General features: G+C 41.3%; 1 protein-coding gene across 3 annotated transcripts in view; it reads right to left on the reverse strand.

Annotated features, from left to right (window-relative positions):
• AFTPH (aftiphilin) overlaps nucleotides 1–20594 on the reverse strand; it is a 55360-nt gene that overhangs the window by 13194 nt on the left and 21572 nt on the right. For 2 of the 3 annotated variants that reach the window (XM_054977417.1, XM_054977408.1), the window contains exons 2-8: nucleotides 18279–20106; nucleotides 8977–9125; nucleotides 8332–8458; nucleotides 7914–7970; nucleotides 5295–5417; nucleotides 2209–2269; nucleotides 685–768 (exon numbers count right to left, since the gene is read on the reverse strand). In XM_054977417.1, the coding sequence (XP_054833392.1) occupies nucleotides 685–768; nucleotides 2209–2269; nucleotides 5295–5417; nucleotides 7914–7970; nucleotides 8332–8458; nucleotides 8977–9125; nucleotides 18279–20075 (2398 nt within the window). In that variant the 5' untranslated portion in view covers nucleotides 20076–20106. The remainder of the gene's footprint in view (nucleotides 1–684; nucleotides 769–2208; nucleotides 2270–5294; nucleotides 5418–7913; nucleotides 7971–8331; nucleotides 8459–8976; nucleotides 9126–18278; nucleotides 20107–20594) is intronic. The other variant, XM_054977426.1, reaches the window with a different exon arrangement.

A 20594-nucleotide genomic window follows, 5' to 3' on the forward strand; every position in this document is an offset into this window, starting at 1 on the left:
CAGATGAATAAGGAAAAGTGAAAAGTATCTTTACTTTTCAAGAGAATGAATCCTGACTGGGCTATATCAAAGTCTGCAGTGTTTTGCCAGTCTGCTCTCACAAAAACCAGCAGTTATTTTCTTATTCTGTAATAACTTATTTGAAGATACCAACTGCCACACAGAACTACAATCTTTTTCCTGTCTTAAATGTCAACAGCATAGCTGTACTCCGAAACAGAACTTGTTCCATTCACAGAGGAACTTCGTTACTCCTAGAGGGAGTTTTTCGCTGTTGCCACCATCACCTGCACATTTTGTGTACAGAGACCAATGAAACCTATCCCAAGGCCAGAAGATCTGTTTTTTCAACTGAGCAGCGTGTTCAGCAAGACTCCACACCTCCAATCGCTTGGGATACCTACAGTCGCAACGCTCGATTTTTATTTACTTATCTGCACACAAGTTTTAAAAAACCTGACATCTGCCCTGCTTAAAGCGTTGTAGTCAGACCAAATGGCACGTGCTTTCCACTTGAGACAAGGACGGATGAGGAAGCCGTACCAAAAAGGCAGGCATCTTACAAAAAAAAATACGTCACAGCCCACTCTTCTTGTTTGTAGGAAAGTCATGTAATGCGGCTCATGCTTTTTAGTAGGAATGTTAAGAGAGATTAAATCTGCAGTGTCCGAGCACTCGGCTGACCTGGGATGGTGGTGCTGGCGCTAGAGCTACTGTCATCCACGGGCCCAAAGAAATCGAGGTTCAGGAGAGAGGAACCTCCACTAGCTTGAAATTCAGTGACCGTGTTGGTAGGCAGCCGTATAGAAGGTAAGCCAAGGGAGGGATTTATGTGTAAAAAGGGGGTAAGACACACACTTGAACATGCCAGTTAAAATTAGTACTCATTACACAGTTTTCTTTAAAAAAAATTGACACAATAATGCTTACAAGGTTAGTTTGCAGATTTCTAAAGATGTTAACAAGTCGTTGTATATTATCATGTACAAATGCAGGAAGGAATTCAATACTAGTAACCTTAGATCTAACCCAGTTTTGTATTTTTTTCTCTTTTAGAAAAATGGATAGAACCAGAAAGATCCGGAAGAGATGTACTCCATTAAAGGGAAACATTTAAGATTCAGAACCGTGTGTCCACAGCCACGTTGTTTTCACAGCCGGTAACAGAGCTTAACGGGGAACTGACAAAGTTCTATTTACTAGTTTAAAATAGTGGGTTGTCAGTAGTTCAGTACAAAACATGAAATACATGGTAACAATGGTTCCAAACAGATTCAGCTGATTGGTGGTAAATTATACTGTTCCCCTTTAATACGGGAAAAAACAGAAAAATCGGACACAGATACATTTTAAAGAAATAGTTAGAAGAAAGCATGACGAACTGACTGAAGTAGTGAGACACCAGACAAAGGCAAGGGAGTCCATCCAGGCTTTCCTTCTGCACCTTGAGAGGAGTCATAAAGCGATTCTGTCCTCAAACACTGTGCAGCAAAGGTTTGCTGAGCAGCGGCCCTTGCGCGATCAGGAGGCAGGGCCATTTTTGATACAGTTTAAACTAGGGAAGCAGCGACACAAACGGCATCCTCTTTCAGCTCATTTCATTTAGCAGCTTTTAGATTCTGAAGCCCTTGTTGGCTTTCTTGGCCCTTATGCCATGGAAAAACAAAGTAATGCAATTGTCTGGCAATTTACAAGAGGCAGAAGATTTCACAAAGTCAACAAAATATAAACGCAAAAAAAATCAAGTGGATCTGGCATACAGAATCTCTGTTACAGCTGAAAACGAACTTCTCACTTAGAAAGCACAACTTTGTTAAAAACTGTGCTAGGCAAAAGCCATCATAACGTGATTTTGCCATCCAGAATTAAACACAAAAGTCGAAATCCATGCAAGTTTGTTGGGGCGAGAGTCATAAGGTGTGTCACGATAAAAACTACTTAAAACCACTCCAATCTTAGAATGCCTGTTGGGAGTATTTATATACCACCAGTCTGTGTTCACAGTACAAATTCAGCAAATGTCTTACCTTGCTCTTTAAACATTATGGATTGCTTTAACTGGGCACAGCTAAACAGAAAGAAAGCCTGAATTTCCAAAGTTAATATAGTTTTTTTTAAAGAAAAAGATCAGCAGAGAGATGTTTGTCTGAACTTGGTAGCTTTCTTAACTCTAGCTCTGGTGCTAGAGGGCTCTACGGAGAGACGTACCATCTAAAGGGTTAGTAAGGCCACTGGTACTCCAGTCAAACTGGACAGGTGGTAGAGATTCCTAGAGTTGAAAAGTCAGAAACCAGAGTTTACAGTCAGGTAAGGTCATAGCATCACAAAACATCTCGTGTGAAGTTCTCTGGCATGCAAGCAAAGGGCAACCATCGGAGAAGCAAAGCATGAAACTCTGAACGTTCTTGGCTCACTGTGAAGTCACTAAGCTGAAATAAAGGACCAGTGCTTGTTCCTGGGAATAACTGGGCCAGGACATGTAGGGTAGGCAAGGCAACTATTTCCCAAAGTCAGTGAGACAAACCATAGTGTCATGTCACCATTCCGAGACTATTGTTCTCACAAAGCAGGGAAGATAATTCTAGTAGAAATGATATGGGCTAATGCGACAGAAAGAATCACTGTTCATCTTCAAACAACACAATCAAAAAAAAAATTCTGGACTTGTATGTGTAAAGAGACAAAAGAATGCAGATTTCACCCACATTCCTCTCTCCTTTTGAACCCCGGAAAGATTATTCCTGGAGTTACAGGACCTGTGCAGATAAATGGCCATGGGAGAAGGGATTAAAGGGGCTGCAGCAAGGAAGGGCAAAGGAGTGAAGGTCTTCCCTCTGTGCTATTTCGTGGTGGAAGTGGGGGCAATTTCACCCCCTTCTGCCTTCTCGCTGCAGCTTTTCACACACAGAGGGGGCCAGCAACCCCAGAAATAAAAGGAATTGCTTGGTGGTGTGTCGGGGGGGGGGGGGAATCTGCATTCCCTTGACATGTAGGTTACAAGCTACCACTTTTGAAAACCTGTGAGAGGACTGCCCACAAAAAAACTGAGCACAGGTAGGCAGCTTCGAAGATGGAGGTTGCTCTTCAAATAACTAATAAATTTTCCCCTAACAAGAACATCTGGTTACACTTCAAGAAGGGGAAACTTGTATGTGCCTGAGCTCACTGATACAACTCTGCAAAAAGATCACGCTGCTAGTATGCTAGACTAACTAATTGGATGCCTCTCACTTTAACTTAAGGGTCTTTTTCCTGTTTCAAAAACACAAGAGAGGAGAGGGAGAGAAGCCAGCCTAAGGTTGGTATATCCCCACAGGAAATAAATTCTAACAAAAACTCTTTGAGATTTTCCTCTGGAACAATCTCTTCGGATACCCAGAAAGGCTAAATTGGAAGGGAAAAGAACATACTGAACTTCACTGTTTTGTATTCTATGAACTGGATCTAAGCCACCGGAAGGGGATTGAAGCTGTTGAAGCAGGCTGTCTCCCTCTTTCTATAGCCTGTTGAGGCCCCTGAAATTCTGCTCCTGAGGCTCAAGCAAACAGCATGGAAGGCAAGGGGGGGGGTGGAGAGTAACCCCTCCCCCAAATCCAAAGGAATTGACATTTTACTGGCAGAACTGCGTCTTTGAATCCAACCGTCTGAAAAACAAATTAAATAAACATGGTGCCAGTTTGAAGTTTGCCTCTCTAGTGCTTGCCCCCCCCCCACTCCTTTCTATTTCTATATTTATAATGTACCACAAAATCTCCCTCTTTTAACAGTCATCAAGCAGGACAGGATTAAAGAGTGTCAACAGCTTATTCAAGTAATCTGAAATGTTTATGCTCATGAAACAAAACTAACTGAAACAATCTAAAGGTTGCCGGTGCAGTGGTCTACAGGAGGGAGGGAACAGAATTTGCCCAGCATCTTGCCAGTTATTCAAATGTCCTCTAAATCTAAAATTTGAACATCATCTTACTCGGTTTCAGAGGATCCACCATTACTTAGTTCTAGACCCTTAGTCCTAGCCTGGCAAAAGTGCTATCTATAGGGATATAAAATAACATGGAGACCAGGGCTGCAAGCTGCTGCATATAGGAACCCTCCCATCCAAATCACCCTCCACACAGTCTAGTATCCTATTCTTCTCTCCCGCCTATCTACTCAGTGATCTATTGAGCAGGAGATTTACACATTACCAGAAAAAAGTCTGGTAGTAGCAAGAATTTCCAAAAGAAAAAAAAAGACAGGGCAGGTGGGTGGTTCTAACTGCAGAGGAAACGATTTGCATCCAGAGGAAACAGCTGTCCTGGGGAAGCGTCTTGCCATGCAAATGTGGCTTCTTGTTTATTAAACCTAACATTAGGATTGCCTTAACAGGCGTAAGCCAGTGCAGTGAGCTCTACAGAAAGAGGAAATGCAAAACAGACTTTTCGACTAATCTCTTGTTAGGCCAGCGCTGTGCAATTCAACAGCTGAAATTCTTCTACGCAAAAAAGTTGGTCAGAGCCACTTTGCTTGTTTTGAACATCTTGCTATTTGGGGGGCATTCTACCCTCAGCCTCCCACTCCTCAAAGCAAAGTTGGAAGCCTTCCTCTAGCCTAAGGGGCCTCCTCCCATCTTGCGGCTATTCCATTGGAGGAAAAGCCACTTAAGTTGGACTAAGGCTACTTGGAGGATGGTTGGATCCACCCCATTTTAACACACCGTGTTAAAGAACAAGAGGATGCAAAATAACGTTCCCAGCATACACACATAAACTAGGTCTTCGTAGATTATGTTCGGATTTGGGGGTACAAGTAGATTCCAGCAGGTACTTTATCTCATCGTATTCCTAAATACTGGAGAGGGAAACACGCCCACCCACGTACTCTTCTTCCTCCAAGGAGATTCTTTTTAAGAATGCAACAGGGGGAAAACAGTAGTCCTTTCTGGATATGCACCAACAGTTTTAAGACAAAGGCACTGTAATGTTAATTGGACACCCTGCTATTAAGGTAGAACTCATGGTCACAGTAGCTTGTTCAGATGATTAGAAAGCAGCAAACAGTTATGGCAAAAGAGGTCACAGCAGCCTTTAGCAGATGTGCATCTCCCTGTTGCTGACAGGCAGCCAGAGGCTCAGTTCTGAGTCACCTTTCAGTTAGCTGAGGTCAAATCCCAAGGAAGTGGCACAGGGGAACGGGGCATGCAACAGAAGCCAACACACACTACCGAAAGGTTCTGAGCATTTGCAGGGCAGGACATTTGCTGCGCATACGCCCAAAGCCTTTTGACACTCGAGCAGCATTTTGCTTTCTTTTACCTGGAACTGATCAGATGTACATATATTCATCTCTGGTGATACAGGGAGAGTTTGTCCTATTGAAGCTATTTTCTCTGCAGCAGATATTGGTTTCAGAGGTTCCTTAGTAGGCTCTAACATACCCTAGAAATTAAGACACCGCACATTTCAGGGTCTGATTCCTTTAGGAGCAACAATTAGTCAAATCCTAATATTCTCGGATGGCCTTTCGGAGAGACTTTGGGATACTGCCTGGATGACTATTTTAACATAAAAAGTAGGTTTATATTCCATCATTGCAAAAATAAAAGTATTGTTTTCCTAAACTTATTATCATTAATGTTTCATTAACAGAAATGCTTTTGCTAGTTACTGCATTTTTAATTTGTATTTATGTTGATAAGAGTGAAAAACACAAACTTTGATCCTATCTCTTTTTTCCCTGATTCTGTTTTCTAACCAAAGAGCAGCTAATCACAACCCAGAACATGAACCCATTAAGCCAAGACCTTACTTTGCTTATATTTTCATGTGTTTTATTTGTGGCAGCTACTTATCAAACAAACAGATGCACAATGCAGGAAAACTGAAATGCAGGACTTTTGGTTTCCAAACACTGAATAGAAGTTACTATAGGATTTTTTTTAACTTGAGAGACAAAAGATATTTGTGCCAATAAGACACGCCCCCAAATTTGACAAGATTATCAGGATATTTGATCTGGGAAATTCAGGTTGCTAAAGATGGTTTTTAAATGTACTCAAAGGAAAATCCTGGTTTGGCTCAGGTGCAGTGCTAAATCGTAATTTGTCCTACATGAGTGAGCACGGGGAATTCTTGGGCTCACCTTCTCCTGCCTCTCTTTATAAACAGCAACCTCATTTAGTTATATCTGAACCAAACTGCCTAAACACCAAATCCAGGAATCCCAGATAAACCCTCAGCTAGTCTCATCCTCCAAGGCTTAGGAAAACTAACAGAAAACCAACTGGCTAAAGCAAGATATTCTTTTTATCTGCAGTAAGAAAGTCCTTGAGGGCTTTCTTCTAGGTGCAAGGTAGTTTAGATATTTCGACATAAATGAACAGAACTTTTGTCCTCATTTCACTCTTTCCCTGGACATGCAAAAGCCAGAAGTTTGAAAAAACTTTGCTTGGCCCAAGTGGTAAGAGAAGGGTCTTGAATGAGTTTCCAGGAAAATGGCTCTACATAACCCTTTCCCCTTGGATAACTACCTCTGAATTCTTCACCATAGTTGAGCATGCTTTACCTAGAAAGTTAAGCAAATAAAATGACTAAGGGATCTTGCTTCTACCTCCCATTGCTCTTCTCTCCCAAAACTAGGGTCATTATGGTTCTGGGGAGAGAGTTCTAAACTCTCTTTTATAGCTGATAGAAGACCAATGACCCCAGCTGGCAATCCTAGGGGCTATGAAGACAAAACTGAAATTGTATTGTCGAAGGCTTTCACGGCCGGAGAACGATGGTTGTTGTGGGTTTTCCGGGCTGTATTGCCGTGGTCTTGGCATTGTAGTTCCTGACGTTTCGCCAGCAGCTGCAGCTGGCATCTTCAGAGGTGTAGCACCAAAAGACAGAGATCTCTCAGTGTCACAGTGGTGTAGCACCAAAAGACAGAGATCTCTTAGTGTCTCAGTGTCACAGTGTCACAGAGGTGTGGCACCAAAAGACAGAGATCTCTCAGTGTCACACTGAGAGATCTCTGTCTTTTGGTGCTACACCTCTGAAGATGCCAGCCGCAGCTGCTGGCGAAACGTCAGGAACTACAATGCCAAGACCATGGCAATACAGCCCGGAAAACCCACAACAACCAAAACTGAAATTCCTTAGCCACGTTTGCAGGTAACACTACTCTCATTAAAAAAGGCCAGGTGGGGTATACTTCACTTTACCCTATCTACATCCATCACATTAGGCCTGATAATTTCTCCTGCACTGAGGATTTGAAACCTAACTCCAGGGTATCTGAGCAAAACATTTTACTTATTTAAGGATGGTAGTTTCATAGCGTGATAGGACCCTTTATTTATTTAATTTATAATCCCCTTTCTCTGCACACAGGCTTAAAGCAGATTTACAACATAATACATAAACAATTAAAAGTTAAAAACATTGATAGCAGCCATAAAATACAATATTGGACATAACAGGTAGTACATTTTGCCTCTACCACACACTTCGGGCCCACAGGGCAGGGTGGTTAAGATTCAAGAAATGTAGGGTTGGATACATATTCCCCCCCCCCCCCACACACACTGAGAGAGACCGATTGGATGATTCATCTGCCTCAACCCCCATACGCCTGACAGAACAACTCCGTCTTACAGGCCGGGCAAAACGTTAACAAATCTTGTTTAGACCGGGCCTCCAGAGACAGAGAGTTCCACCAGGAAGGTGCCAGGACCAAAGAAGTCCTGGCCCGGGTTGAGGCAAGGCAAACCTTGAATTTGAAAGCGCCTTAATTTATGGAACATATTCTATCATAATGCAAAGGAACAACATACGCTATCTAATGTTACTAACATCATTAGTTACAACCCATTGATTATTGTTTATGAATTCAGAGCTCGAGCTGAGAAATTAGGCAACTGAACAGAACTATTGAAATGAATCTTAACTTACCAATCCTGCTGCATACATGGGCACTATAAAAGGTTGCTTCTTGTTGCCTGTGAAGAGCTAAAAAGATAGTTCATTATGATTATGCTACAATATGTTAACTAAGACACTAAATATATTCTTCTGTCTTCTTACAGGGTTGGATCCCCTGGGCCCATTCTGCTAGTGGTGGACTTTCCTCTGGTACAAGGAACCTTACTGTGTGCAAGAGGCTCTCCGAGTCTCTGGCTTCAACAGCAATGGATAGAGGAACTCAAGAGGAATGAATGGATCCGGGGGGGGGGGGCGTGTCTAACGCATTAAATTTAATAAAGAAACTTTTGGAAATAAAGCCATGTGCCATTTTAAATATCCCAACAGCAGTTCATTTGTCTGCACTGAGTGCAGCTCAGATAAATGGAAGAAATGGCTTATCACTCACTATGTTTCTCGTGTCGATTCCTAAGGAGCAGAGCAGCTTTTTGTTGCTGTGAGAACCACCCCACTGGTATCGCAGTCCATACGCGTCATGAATGTCCTGAAGCTCCGCCCACACGTCCAGCAGTTCCCTGCACAACGAATTATGAATTGTGTAAAACAGAAGGGGACGAAAACTAGGACTTGGTGGCTTTAGCCATTTTCTTCCAAGTCTTTAAATGGTTGGTGGCATGCTCAGAAACTCCGATTAACCTCACGCCTAAGCACAAAACCTCTAGAGAGAGGAGGGGCTAGTAGAGGGCTCTCAGAACAATTACTGTTTCTCCTTTTAATTGGAAAATAATGCCCTGGGCTGATCCACAGCAGCCACTTAGGATTCAAAATATTAATAAGTAATCAGAAAGCAACTGAAAGCAATAAGCCGCATCCTAATTAAACAACATCATTTGCACATCTCTAAGTACATAAGAAGCTAGATTAATCTGGGGAACCATACGTAAGCTGTAAACGATAAACTGCACTGAACAATGATTTTTTTTTAAAGTGTACTCAACTAATACTGCATTCGTATCTGAGCCCACTGAAGAAAAACCCCTGCCATACAGTCTCCAGATATTTACTTATGTTTATCACATGAAAGGATTTGTACCTTTCTGACAAGGGCTCCGCTGGCCTTCCAGGAGTACTACCAGCTTCCAGTAAGAGATTTAGAGGAACAATCTCTTCTTCTATTTCACAAACAGGTACAGTAGGAAAACAGGCCTCAAATATTCGTTCTAGACGACTTAACAGCATTGTCTGCATCAGGACAGTCAAAACCAAAAATGTTGACAATCATAAAAGTGTTTTTCAGAGTAAGGGAGAGGAAAACACAATAACGTGTTTTAGATATAAAGTCTAAACAAAGATTTGATCAATGTATTGTAGAAAACACAAAAGGCTATAAACATCCAACATGATCATAGTTGAAGTAACAGTTGTATACACAGTAAGACATTTACCAATGTTCTGTTTATTTTCTCTTTCAAGTTTAACATATGAACTCTACACCTCAATCTCTGAATACTCCCAAGCACACATACCCCTTTCTCAAAATGTGTCCGCAGTTTCCCATGCGTGGAGTCAATTTGCTTTATCAAGAGTCCAAGCACACACTAACGGGAAGAAAGAAATTGTAAAAAGGCAAAGGAGTCTTTGGGATGATGAAGCACTGAGGACAGGTTTTACTCATACTTGTAAATTGGTATGGAAGCTGAGGAAGTTTTTCCAGATATTCTGATGATCTAATTTCAGAGAGACAATCTCCTGCAATGCAACCCAGGTGCCGGGTTGCTAAGATGCCTTGGAACGTTATCATGGTGCTAGCATTTGGAATTAAAAGGCATAACGTAACATTGGCCTTGCAGGAACAAACCTTAGGTAATAGATGCTGGAGCTGTAAAGAAGTATGTAATACCTTGAATTCTTAACATTTCAGAGATGAGAGCCAGTGTGGTACAGCTTTTAGCATACTAGATTAGGATCTTGGAAACTCACGATGAAATCCCCACTCTTGCCATGGAAACTTGTTGAGTGACCCCGGGGCAGTCAAACACAGTCGAGTCTACCTTGTAGGGTTGTTGTGAGGGTAATATGGAGGAAAAGAATGTTGTGAATCACTCTGGGTCCCCACTGGGGAGAAAAGTGGGATGTAAGTTAAGAAAAATAATAAATAAATTTGTGCATGCCAGAGATACGGGGAAGGAAATTTTCCAAAAAAGGTTTCCCATTTCTAAATAGTCATTGTTTCATAAAATTAATAGTGACGAATGGGTGTAATTAACTGGATGGATCTAGAGCTGCATGAATGGAGATGAAAACAGAAAGCAGCCCCACTTGAGCAAGAAACAGTGCTAGATATATACTGCAAACCACATCGAGCCTAGTAAGCACTTGCACATCTGGCGCAAAGGGAAATGCATGTTGGGATGCAATTTAACACAGCGCAAGATGCCAGTGTGGGATTTTTTTTAGTACACTTCCACAAGGACTGTTGGTCATATGGAAATCTGCTTCCAAACACATTTTTATCAGGTGATTATCTCTAAGAATTCTAAGAAATCAAAGAGAATTCCTCGTTTGAAAGAGAAAAAGAAAATAAGATGAACCAATTACTATATCTAAAAAAAAGAAAATTTCAAAAAGAAGGAATTCCACCCACCTTCTGTGGAAGGAATTCCACCAACCCCCTTAGCTTGGATGCAACACATAATTCACACTTTTTCATAATCAATTATTTTCATATGAGTATTTGTTGATATTGGGACACAGAATTAACAGGGATTATTTTTTAAAAATTACTAAATACAAATCAAAACAAACATGCTAAATTAGATCATGTTCTACTGAGGGCATTCCGAATGTTTTCCAGAAAGTATACTACGATGCAATACAAACTGAATTGTAACAAAATCTTCCACTACCCCCTTCTCACAGTCAACTCCTGTGATATTAGCAAATGTACACGACACAGTATGCAATGCTCAAATGGTTAGTACTAGATGGCAGAGAGATCTGTCCACAAGACTCAGCTAAACAATGGATAATACCAAGGCAGGAAAACTGTTTCTAATAAGGGGAGACAATGATGTATCTACCTTTAATGCTCATTTAACACCTAATAATACAATATACGGAATCAAGAGTCAGTGATGTTATCAGGGCTGATGGGGAACTGAATGGGTGAAAAAAATCCACTTCATTTTTCACATTTCAAGTTGGACATCCGTATGCGCAACACTTGGAGCAATTTATCACAGCCCCAGGTGCCAGTCTGCTAAGATGCTTAGAAACATTATCCTGGTGCTTAGAAAATCAAGCCTTTGACCAAGTTCATGATGGTTTTTGAAGGAGGATGCCCGTTTTTGCCAATTCACAAAGAGGGGAGGAGAACAGTTTTAATGTGAACGAGGATTTGAGCTCCTTGTCTCATCTAGGAGGACTCATCAGACTTGGAGAGAGAAAAGTGTAATGACAACCCACAAAAGGGGCAATGGGTATATCCCAATGGTGCAATAAAACAGTTTGAGTAATGGCTACTTTTCATCAGGGGAATGACTACAGAAGTGAATTAAATCACACGGAATCAACAATTTTCTAAGATTTCTAATAAGCAGTTATAAGAAATCTGAGTTCAGCATAAATTTCCATTTCCAGATGAATACCAAATAATGAATATAACTTTTTTGCAAGGGGGGGGGGGCGCAAACTGTCATATAGAACAACAGAACAAAATATTCAAAAAAGCTTAAAACGATCATTAGGTGAGTGGACTTACACTGGGTTGGATCCAGGGCAAGATTTCTACTTGTGCTAGAGCTCTTGCATAAGGGGAAGTGGAACAAAAAGACCACGGTAGCCACTTAATTTATCCCCACTTGTACACAATGTTTTGTGCACACTACAATATATAGGGAGAAAAGCACTAGGTGTTGCACAAAAATCTTTCACAAGCGGAACAGCTTCAGGGCCATTTCTGCTTCTGCTTGCGTATTATTGGATCCAAGCTGCTGATTACATGTTGTCAATTCACAGCTCATCAGAAGTCAACTTTATATTAGATTTTAAAAAAACCCCATGACACAGCAAGTCTTTTGCGTATGTGTTTAAATGAACAGCAGCACCAAGCTGGGGGGTGGCTGAGCAACCTCCACCACCGCCAAACTGCTTCGTCACCTTTCAGTAATACCGGGGGCCTCTTTTGACAGGCACACGGAGGTAATGTGGCATTTGGAACCGAAAGATGGAAGGGGAAGGGTTAAAATGCAACCCTCCCACCAATTGGTTCACTCAAACACACAGCTTATTGGAGGTGATTTTCATTGTTTTAAGCTGAGAGACTACTACATAAGACTGCTGTATAACATGTGGTTCAGCCCTATATGCAGCAGTCCTTGGAATCAGGTGTGGTATATGTATGTGTACGTACACGTACAACACACACACAGTATACCTGCACTGAACATCATCTAGAAATGTGAAGTCTGGGGGTGCGGAGGCTAGAAACATTTGGAATGCAGTTTTCTTCTGCTGAACCCACCCCCCCCTTTCAGAAAGTCTGGGTGTAACAATGGGCTAGAAGCTATTTCCCTTCATTCCGCTGGTGGCTGTCTGTTCCTCTGCAGCATGATGCCTTCCCACCGAAGCAAGAACAAAAGGGCATCAGAGAGGCACTGATAAAAACGAAATAAACTCCTGAAAAATGCTCCTATGAAAATAATCTCTTTTGAAATGAGTAAAATGCTTTCCAAGAAATGCTCAGGATGAAGAATCTATAGCTTGATAGAGACAATTCAGGAGCGTACTACAGACAACGTACTACATTTCCAAGGACATATTGATTGATTAGATTTTTAGCCCGCCCTCCCCACAAACAGGCTCAGGGCAGGTGACAATCATAAATAAATTACAATGGATTACAATGGATAAAAACAATAAAATAACATCTCAGTACAAACATGAATTTCAGTATTCCAGATGGGGCATCCTTCCCTGTTTCCCCGCCCGCCATACTCCAAGGAAGAAAAGGGTTGGAGGTGTGGGTTGGTGAAACTAACTCCCCAAACATAGCAGGGGTGGGGGAAGAGATGAACCCTACGTCCCCCATTGGTAGGAGACGGGCAGGGAGGCTAATTAGATGGATATTGTTTAAATGTGACTAGTTCTGCCCATAATTACATTGTGTGTATCACAGACTATTCAAAACATCGTTTTTCAATGGCATATCTCCAACTATGCAGTTCTTCTGACAAAACAACTTTCTGTTGGCCAAAGAGCAGGCAACAATTCTCCCCACCACTGTAGACTCCAACCTTGCCCCAAGAGCTACTCCTGAGGAGAGAAACTAGGAGGGGGGTGTTCAGTGGGCTGTAGGAAAAGGTGGAAGTGGGGAAGTTTCACTCCGTAAAGGCTGCAGACTGTTGGATTTAAGCCAAGGTTATTAAATTTAACTCCTCATCCAAATCTGCTGCTAGTCCTTAACGCTGTGACTGTACAGAGACAATTTCTAAGTTTAAATAATACACCTTTAGTTTCTAATAAAAGCACCAACTCATAAACAGAAAACAAGCAGTGTAAATCCAGAAATACTGATTTCAATTATTCTGATTATTTAAATACTGTGGAGGTTTCAAAGTAGCAATTAATGTTTTTCAGGTGATTATCCCAAAGGAACTGTAAGAGAACGCTTGTCTATTTTACTGATTTTGTGTATTGGGGTGGAGATTAAACTACAAACATATAATAATCCAAATTTTCAAAATCGAGTTATGATTTCGCATGATTCTGGAGGCCAAATCAAAACCGAAGGCTAGCATCCTTCCCTGTTGCGTCAGACATGGTGGAAGGGATACTGCAATATCCCAATGGAGCAGATGAATGGCCGCCTTCAGCACAGTTCACACAACTCTTTGAGTGTGTTAAAATAACAGCAAGCATACACAAATCAAATCCCACTGAATCCAATGGGATTTATTTCCTAGTCCGTGTGCTTAGGATCATAGCCTCTGTGTGTCAATAGTTTTAATGCTTTTCGGGTTTTCTTTAAATACTATTTTTACAGGATTATTCCAGTAGAAATAACTTCCACATTAAGGTTTGAAGCTGTTCGAATATTTAAAGCCACACTTGATTGGGCATTTTCCCTGTAATCAAATATTTCAATTCCAGTATTTGTTGCAATTGAGACAAAGGTAACATAAGTTATTTTTAAAATCTCCTTACTATGTCAAAAACACACTAAATCGATTCATGTTCTATTTAGGGCATTAGATAATTTTTTCAGAAAACTTTTGGGGAAGAGCTACCTCATGACAATAGCCATTTTGGCTCAGACCTCTGAGTTGCTAAAAGGGATGAATTATTAGCACAGAGCAGTTTAGGGTCTCTTAAAACTTCTGACAGCTGAGGAGTATGTCCAATGGCAGGTCTATTAAATGTCCAAAAGTTCTCATTGTTCAGCGCTGCAGTATTAGACAAAAGTGATTCATTCTACATGTTCTGTGTACAGTATATGCCTAATTCTTCTTATATACCTGTTTCACATGAGACCAAATACTTGCCAGTGCCAAGGGCATTTTGTGGCATTTGAGAAACCAGGGCAACCACCAAGTCTCAGCTTGCAGGCTATTTGGAGAAAAGGAAACGTTGCAGCAAAGAAACAGATTTTGAAGGTGTTCTTTACCTTCTATAGATTCAGTTTGGGCACATCTCGTTGAAAAAGGGTCTGACAGCGGGGCACCACTTGATCCAGTCTGCTGCAGAAACCGGAACTAAGCATCAAGGGATTCCCACAGAGCATAAGCTCACCTTACTTCCCCTCCCTATCCCCATCAGCATCGGCATGTCACATATATTCATACAGGCCACCTCCAGATCAGAAAATTAATGAATTCAGATTTTATACTGAATAATGGTACAGGGGGTGGAGTAGATGGAGATATGGAGTTGTACAGTCGTCTACATCATTGCTCTTTGTACCTCTTTCATGTAATACAACACACTGCTACACAAAGGTTTCCACTTGGAGGTTTTGCTCTGTACTCCCCTGCCAACAGCGGAGTGCTTTTTTGCTTCTACATGACACCGTCCTGCAGCAATTCAGCTTCCAATATTTCCCAGCATTTTTTGGTACAGATCTTTCTTGAAATATTTCTTGAACATTTGTTTGGGGAAGAGTGTAGATAGGCAGATTTCTGCAGCTCCCCACTTACATTCCTTGCCATTTCCTCTTCCATCTTATCCCCCCCACCAACTACTGGGCTTTGTGTCAGGGTTTTTTTTGACAATGAGAATAATGCTATAGCAGTATCACACTGCATCAATATACCTACTGCTGATTTTTTTAAGCCACCTAAAAACATTCAGGTGGCATTGGGTGTATGGGGGTGAACACGAGAGGAACTGGAGGAAAGAACAGAGGAACCCCACCCCCCATTTGAAGGCTCTGCTGCCACTGAAATTGCCTCTGCATTCGCAGCAGCAATGAGAGCACAACAGGGAATTGTCTCCACATGGAAGCAACTTGAGTAACTAGTGGAAAGTGCAGCTGATAAGAAACCCATTCCTAAAAATAAAGAACCACGGGGAGAGAAAAATGTATGGTAGCAAGCAAATTACCAATCTCCTGTTGCCTTCAGAGGCAAGATTAATGTTCATCTCTAGCAGAATGAGTTTTGGACCACCAATTGGTCTTCTATCTTTAAACATCTTTCTAGGTTATCAAGGTGGTGGCCTATTGGAGTTTTTATAGAAGACTGAATGAAATGGTTAAAAAAATCCTACTCAAAACCTGATAAAGTTTAACTTTAAAAAAGTGATTCTAATGTTCTTTAAAGTAAGAAATGTTGTGAACTGTTGATGTGAAGAGGCAGTCTCTTGATAGGGAAATACAATTTAGTTCTAGGGTCAAGTCATAAACCTGAGTGAAATCAGACATGTGAAAGTCTGGAAAAACACAATAAAAACCATCCCCCCCACCCTCCAGAGTTCAGTTTTCTTCAAGGGAAAAATTGGAAAACTTTGGGAATGTGCCAAAAAAAAAAAGAGGCTTTTTCTGAAAGAGATGGCTAAACTTACAGCTCAGATCAGAGATAAAACATTATCTACCTTCATGGTTAACTGGAAACCCCTTATTGACTTTCTGCATTAGACAAGGAAAAATGAACTGATTTGTGATTTTGATTTCTAAGAAGATAAATTTGGGAAAAATAAATAGAAGGGGGGCAGTATTGAAAAGGTAAATTTTGGAGATATTAAAACTAAAAGTATAATGTCTGTTAAAATATTATAGGTGTTGTAGAGAAAAATGGGAAATGAAAGATGTATTATTTTTCTTTGTTATTTTCGATTTTTGTCCTTTTTCTCTCTTTGTATTCTTTTTTCTTTACTTTTTTTTGTTTCTCTGCCCTTTTAGTGAGCTTTTAATCTTATTAATAAAATAAAAATTTAAACTAAAAAAGATTTGTTTCATTTGGAATGAGTGAAACATGCTAAGACAGAACAGGGTACAAACAGATTATAATTCCCTCTTGCTTTAGTACTGGGTATACAGACAATTTTGCTTGGAGACAACCAAGGTGCTTACTTTTAAATTCCATAAAGAAGCCACCTAATACAATTTTCTATACCAGCCAAGTTATAAATGATGCATATTATGTTATTAAAGCAGCAAAATGAGTTTAAGTTTAAATGAGTTTAAATGAGTTTAAGAAATCCTGTATATATTTCAACTTCCCCTTGAATTTCTGTTGTCCTCAAAATGGGGGAGATTTCCCTCCCATGTCTCCAACATTTCTGGATATTTCACATTTCTAGCTGAAATTCCCACATACATTATCTATTTAATTCATTTATACCCTATCTTTGTTCTCGATAGGGACCCAGAGACTGTCATTGTTCGCCTCTCCATTTTATCCTAACAACCCTGTGAGGTAGGTTAGGCTGTGAGGGTGAGCCTATCCCAAGGTCACCCAGCAAGCTTCCATGGTAGAGGGGGGATTCGAACCCAGATCCTAATCTGACACGTTAACTACTACAGCATGTGTTGGCTCCCCTCCAATACTCAGGATGCTGCTCAGCTGGATGATGCCTTGTACACTGCTGGGCAAATGTTTGAACCCAAGATTGTCCATGTTGATCCTTTGCACAGCAGCAGATGCGTACAATGGGCTGCCCACAGGCAGGAAGCCAAATGTTGTGGGTCTAACATGTGCACAATTGCCCCTAGTACTCCATCCTCTCTGAAATGTCACAGAGAAAGAAATTAAGTGCAAGGCAGACCAATGAGAATCATTCAATTGAAAATCCAATTAAATGTGTTGTGAAGGATATTAAAGCATCTTGCCTTTGATGTTTCAGGTTTATATTAATCCATTTTCTTTTTTCAGTGCAATTACATCCTTCAATTCACCCCACCTTTCTTCCCCAGAAGGACTCTAAGTCGTTTACAACATCCCCCCCGCCCCCCATTTTATCCTCACACCACCACAGTGAGGTAGGTTAGGTTGGGGCTGTGCGACTAGCACAAGGCCACCCAGCAAGCTTCCAGGGCAAAGTGGGGATTTGAACCTGTGTCTCCCAGACTGTAAATCTGCACTCTAACCACTATACCACACAGGCTCTTGTTGTGCCTCACCTGCACTGGCAACCCGTTACAGTCACGGATTTTGTTTTAAAGGAAAACTTCGAGTACAAAGACATTAAAGGCAGCTTGCCAGTGAAACTGAACTCCATCTGATGATGTGCAGTGAATGTGGTTAGGTGAAAGAAGCTTGAACTTGGCCGTCATTATTTTGTTATTTTTCATCACTGAGAGCCAATTCAGTTTTAAATTATCCTTTCATTCCAAAATTCTTAAGTACGCATGAAGTTATCTTACACTGAATCAGTCCATCATGGTCAATATTGTCCACTGAGACTGACAGCAGCTCTCCGCAGTCTCAGGTGAAGGCCTTTCATGTCACCTGCCACCTGGTCCTTTTGCCTGGAGATGTTGGCGACTGAACCTAGGATATTCTGCATGCAAAGAAGAGCCTCTTCCCACTGACCCATGACATGGACCCTTCCCCTGCTATAGGACAGTTAGGCAAAGACATCAGGATGACAATGTTTTCTCACAGCAGCCTTAGGAGTTATACATAATTTCCTCCACAGCATCTAAGAACAAATGTGTACCTTTAAAAAAAAAAAGGTATTATTGGAAAACTTTATTAATGCCGCAGGTTTACCCAAATATGCCTGGGAGTAAGCTCTATGAGCTTCTCCAGCCAACAAACCCAGCTTTTGCATAAACTTGCAAGAGCAAGTCAAGACCATGGGTGAATTTCTTCGAATAAAGCTAGCTAGAGAAAAAATATGTTTCAGGCATCACCACCTTTATTCAAAACATCACGATTCATCAACTCCTCTAGTTACCTGAGCTGAAGTTGGCAATTCATGCAGTTGCCTGCTGCCACTTCCATGGAAAGTTGTTATGGAAATACTGTCTGTCTTGTGCAACACTGAATCTTCAGAGCTAGCTGTTGCATCTGTCCTATGTGCCGGCCACACATCTTGCTCATGAGGAGATCCCACAATCTGCTCATCTCCAAAAGCAGCCCACGAACAGCTCTCCTTTTGATCACACTCAAAGGCGTTCCACTCTGTAGCTTGGCTGCAACCAGCAGAGCTGAAGTCGGAAAAGTCATCAGCATCTAGACACCGTTTTGTTACTGAATCAAAGTCTCCAAACTCACGATCGTTTTCATTTTCCATTTCTGCCAGAGGCATCTCGATACCAGAACCTGGACCAGCACTCTGGCATTCTTCCAAACCAGAGCGAGAAATATCACTTGTTTCCAAAGGCGCTACCATGGCTATTTGCTGACTATCACTTCTACCCAGGAACGGCCCACATTCATTACTTGGCTTATTGATTTGTTTCTCAAGAGGGGTCTGGAGATCTTCTTGGCTCACAGAAACTTGAACACCATCAGCAAATGCAGGAGACCCATTACTTACTGTGCCAAAGTCACCAAAATCATCTTCATTTAAATCACTAAGGGATGCTTGGCCAAGTTCACTTTCGCCATTTTTAACTATTTCAGAAATGGGCACGTGTTCCTCCGCAGGAAGACAGCCAAGATCTTGAACATTACTTACATCAAGGTTTAGCAGGCTTGCGGTATCACTGGTCTGAGAAAAGTCACGTTCTTTGCTATTTCCAGCGTCACCCTCTCCCCTTCCTTCAATACTTTCTGTTGTGCCTACTGAATTCACATTTGTCTGCATGGAAGAGAAAGCATCAGCACATTCCAGTGTCCTACAGTCCTCCTCACCCTTGACATCTTCACGGATCACTACATTAGTTGTTGAAATGCAAACCAGTTCACTTTCAGTGCAAGTTTCCCCTTCATGTTCACAGCTTCCATCTGAAGCTACTTCCTTCATAGATTCCCCCTGTCCAGCGCTATTTATAATATTGCTTTCATGCACACCTAGTGCTTCTCTTTCACTAGAATTTTTGCATATTTTATTTCCTGTTTCTTCTACCTGGGCTGCTTGCTTGTTTGAAAACTTAGCAAAATCTGCAAAATCCTCTACCGTGCTGGGCACAGAATCTAAACTTAAGTCAATACTATGAGTGCTAGTGGTTTTTAATGTCTTTGAGTCACTGATACTGTCCAGATCTTCAACTCCTGGAGGATTTGCTGCATCCAATGCTGCAAACCCATTTGTTAGCACTTCTGGACATAGCAATCTCTTGCCATAATAGCTGTCTATTTGTTGGTCCTGCCTTGCAGCTTTCCGATCAGTCCTAATAATTTCAGAGTGTGGTGCCTCTGACCTCTCAGTTCTGTTTACCTCTGCTGAGTTTAATTCATTGAAGGATGCGCCGAGTCTTCGACATTCACATTTTTCTTTGCTAGCACTATCAGGAAGTCCTTTAATAGAATTTTGAAGTTCTGTAATGCTGTCTGAATCATTAATATATCTAGCAGGAGTAAAGGCTATAATGCCATCCACACTGTTCGAATAATCAGCGTTATATGGAGATTCATGTTCCTCCTTTGAATTGGAGTAATCCAAACCAAAGTCAAAACCTACACTGGTACTGCCACCAGCACCTGAAAATCCACCGAAGTCACCAAACTCATCATCTTCCTCCTCTTCAGCTCCATTATCTAGTGGTGGAGGGGATGAAGAGTACATTCGGATAATCTCCGGTTCCATTGTTTAGCTATCTAAGCAGAATGCTTTGCACCTACAAAAAAGGGGAAAGAGAGTATCTTCAATATGTTAACAATACATTAACATACGTTAAGAAAAAGTGCTAACAAACACCCTATGGGATAAAATGTTTACTGTACAAAAGAAGTATCTTGGATCCCACTTTGAAACAAAGTACTGTATTTAACAGCACACAGTAAAATGCCAGCATTCCAGTGTTCTCCAAACACCTTTTTACAATGCCAGCTAGAATGAAAATGCAAAGACAATTAATTGTGCAACTGAAGTAAAAACCCAGAGTTTCTCCACAAACATTCCTACAGTCAAAACTCCCCAAGCTGAAATGCCAGCCTGACAGAAAGAGGGGCAGATTGCTTTTGGAAGAGGGGAAAGGGGCCTGCAGGTCATCAGTCTCTGGCAATGGCACCGTGCTTTTTCACTTATCTCCTCACTGGCCACTGGGGGTCAAGGACTCTCCCACACTGGCTAGATTCTCAATTAGGGACCCTACAACTGCCTGAA

Source organism: Eublepharis macularius, chromosome 1 (genome assembly GCF_028583425.1).
Source record: "Eublepharis macularius isolate TG4126 chromosome 1, MPM_Emac_v1.0, whole genome shotgun sequence".
NCBI classification, from domain to species: Eukaryota; Metazoa; Chordata; class Lepidosauria; order Squamata; family Eublepharidae; genus Eublepharis; species Eublepharis macularius.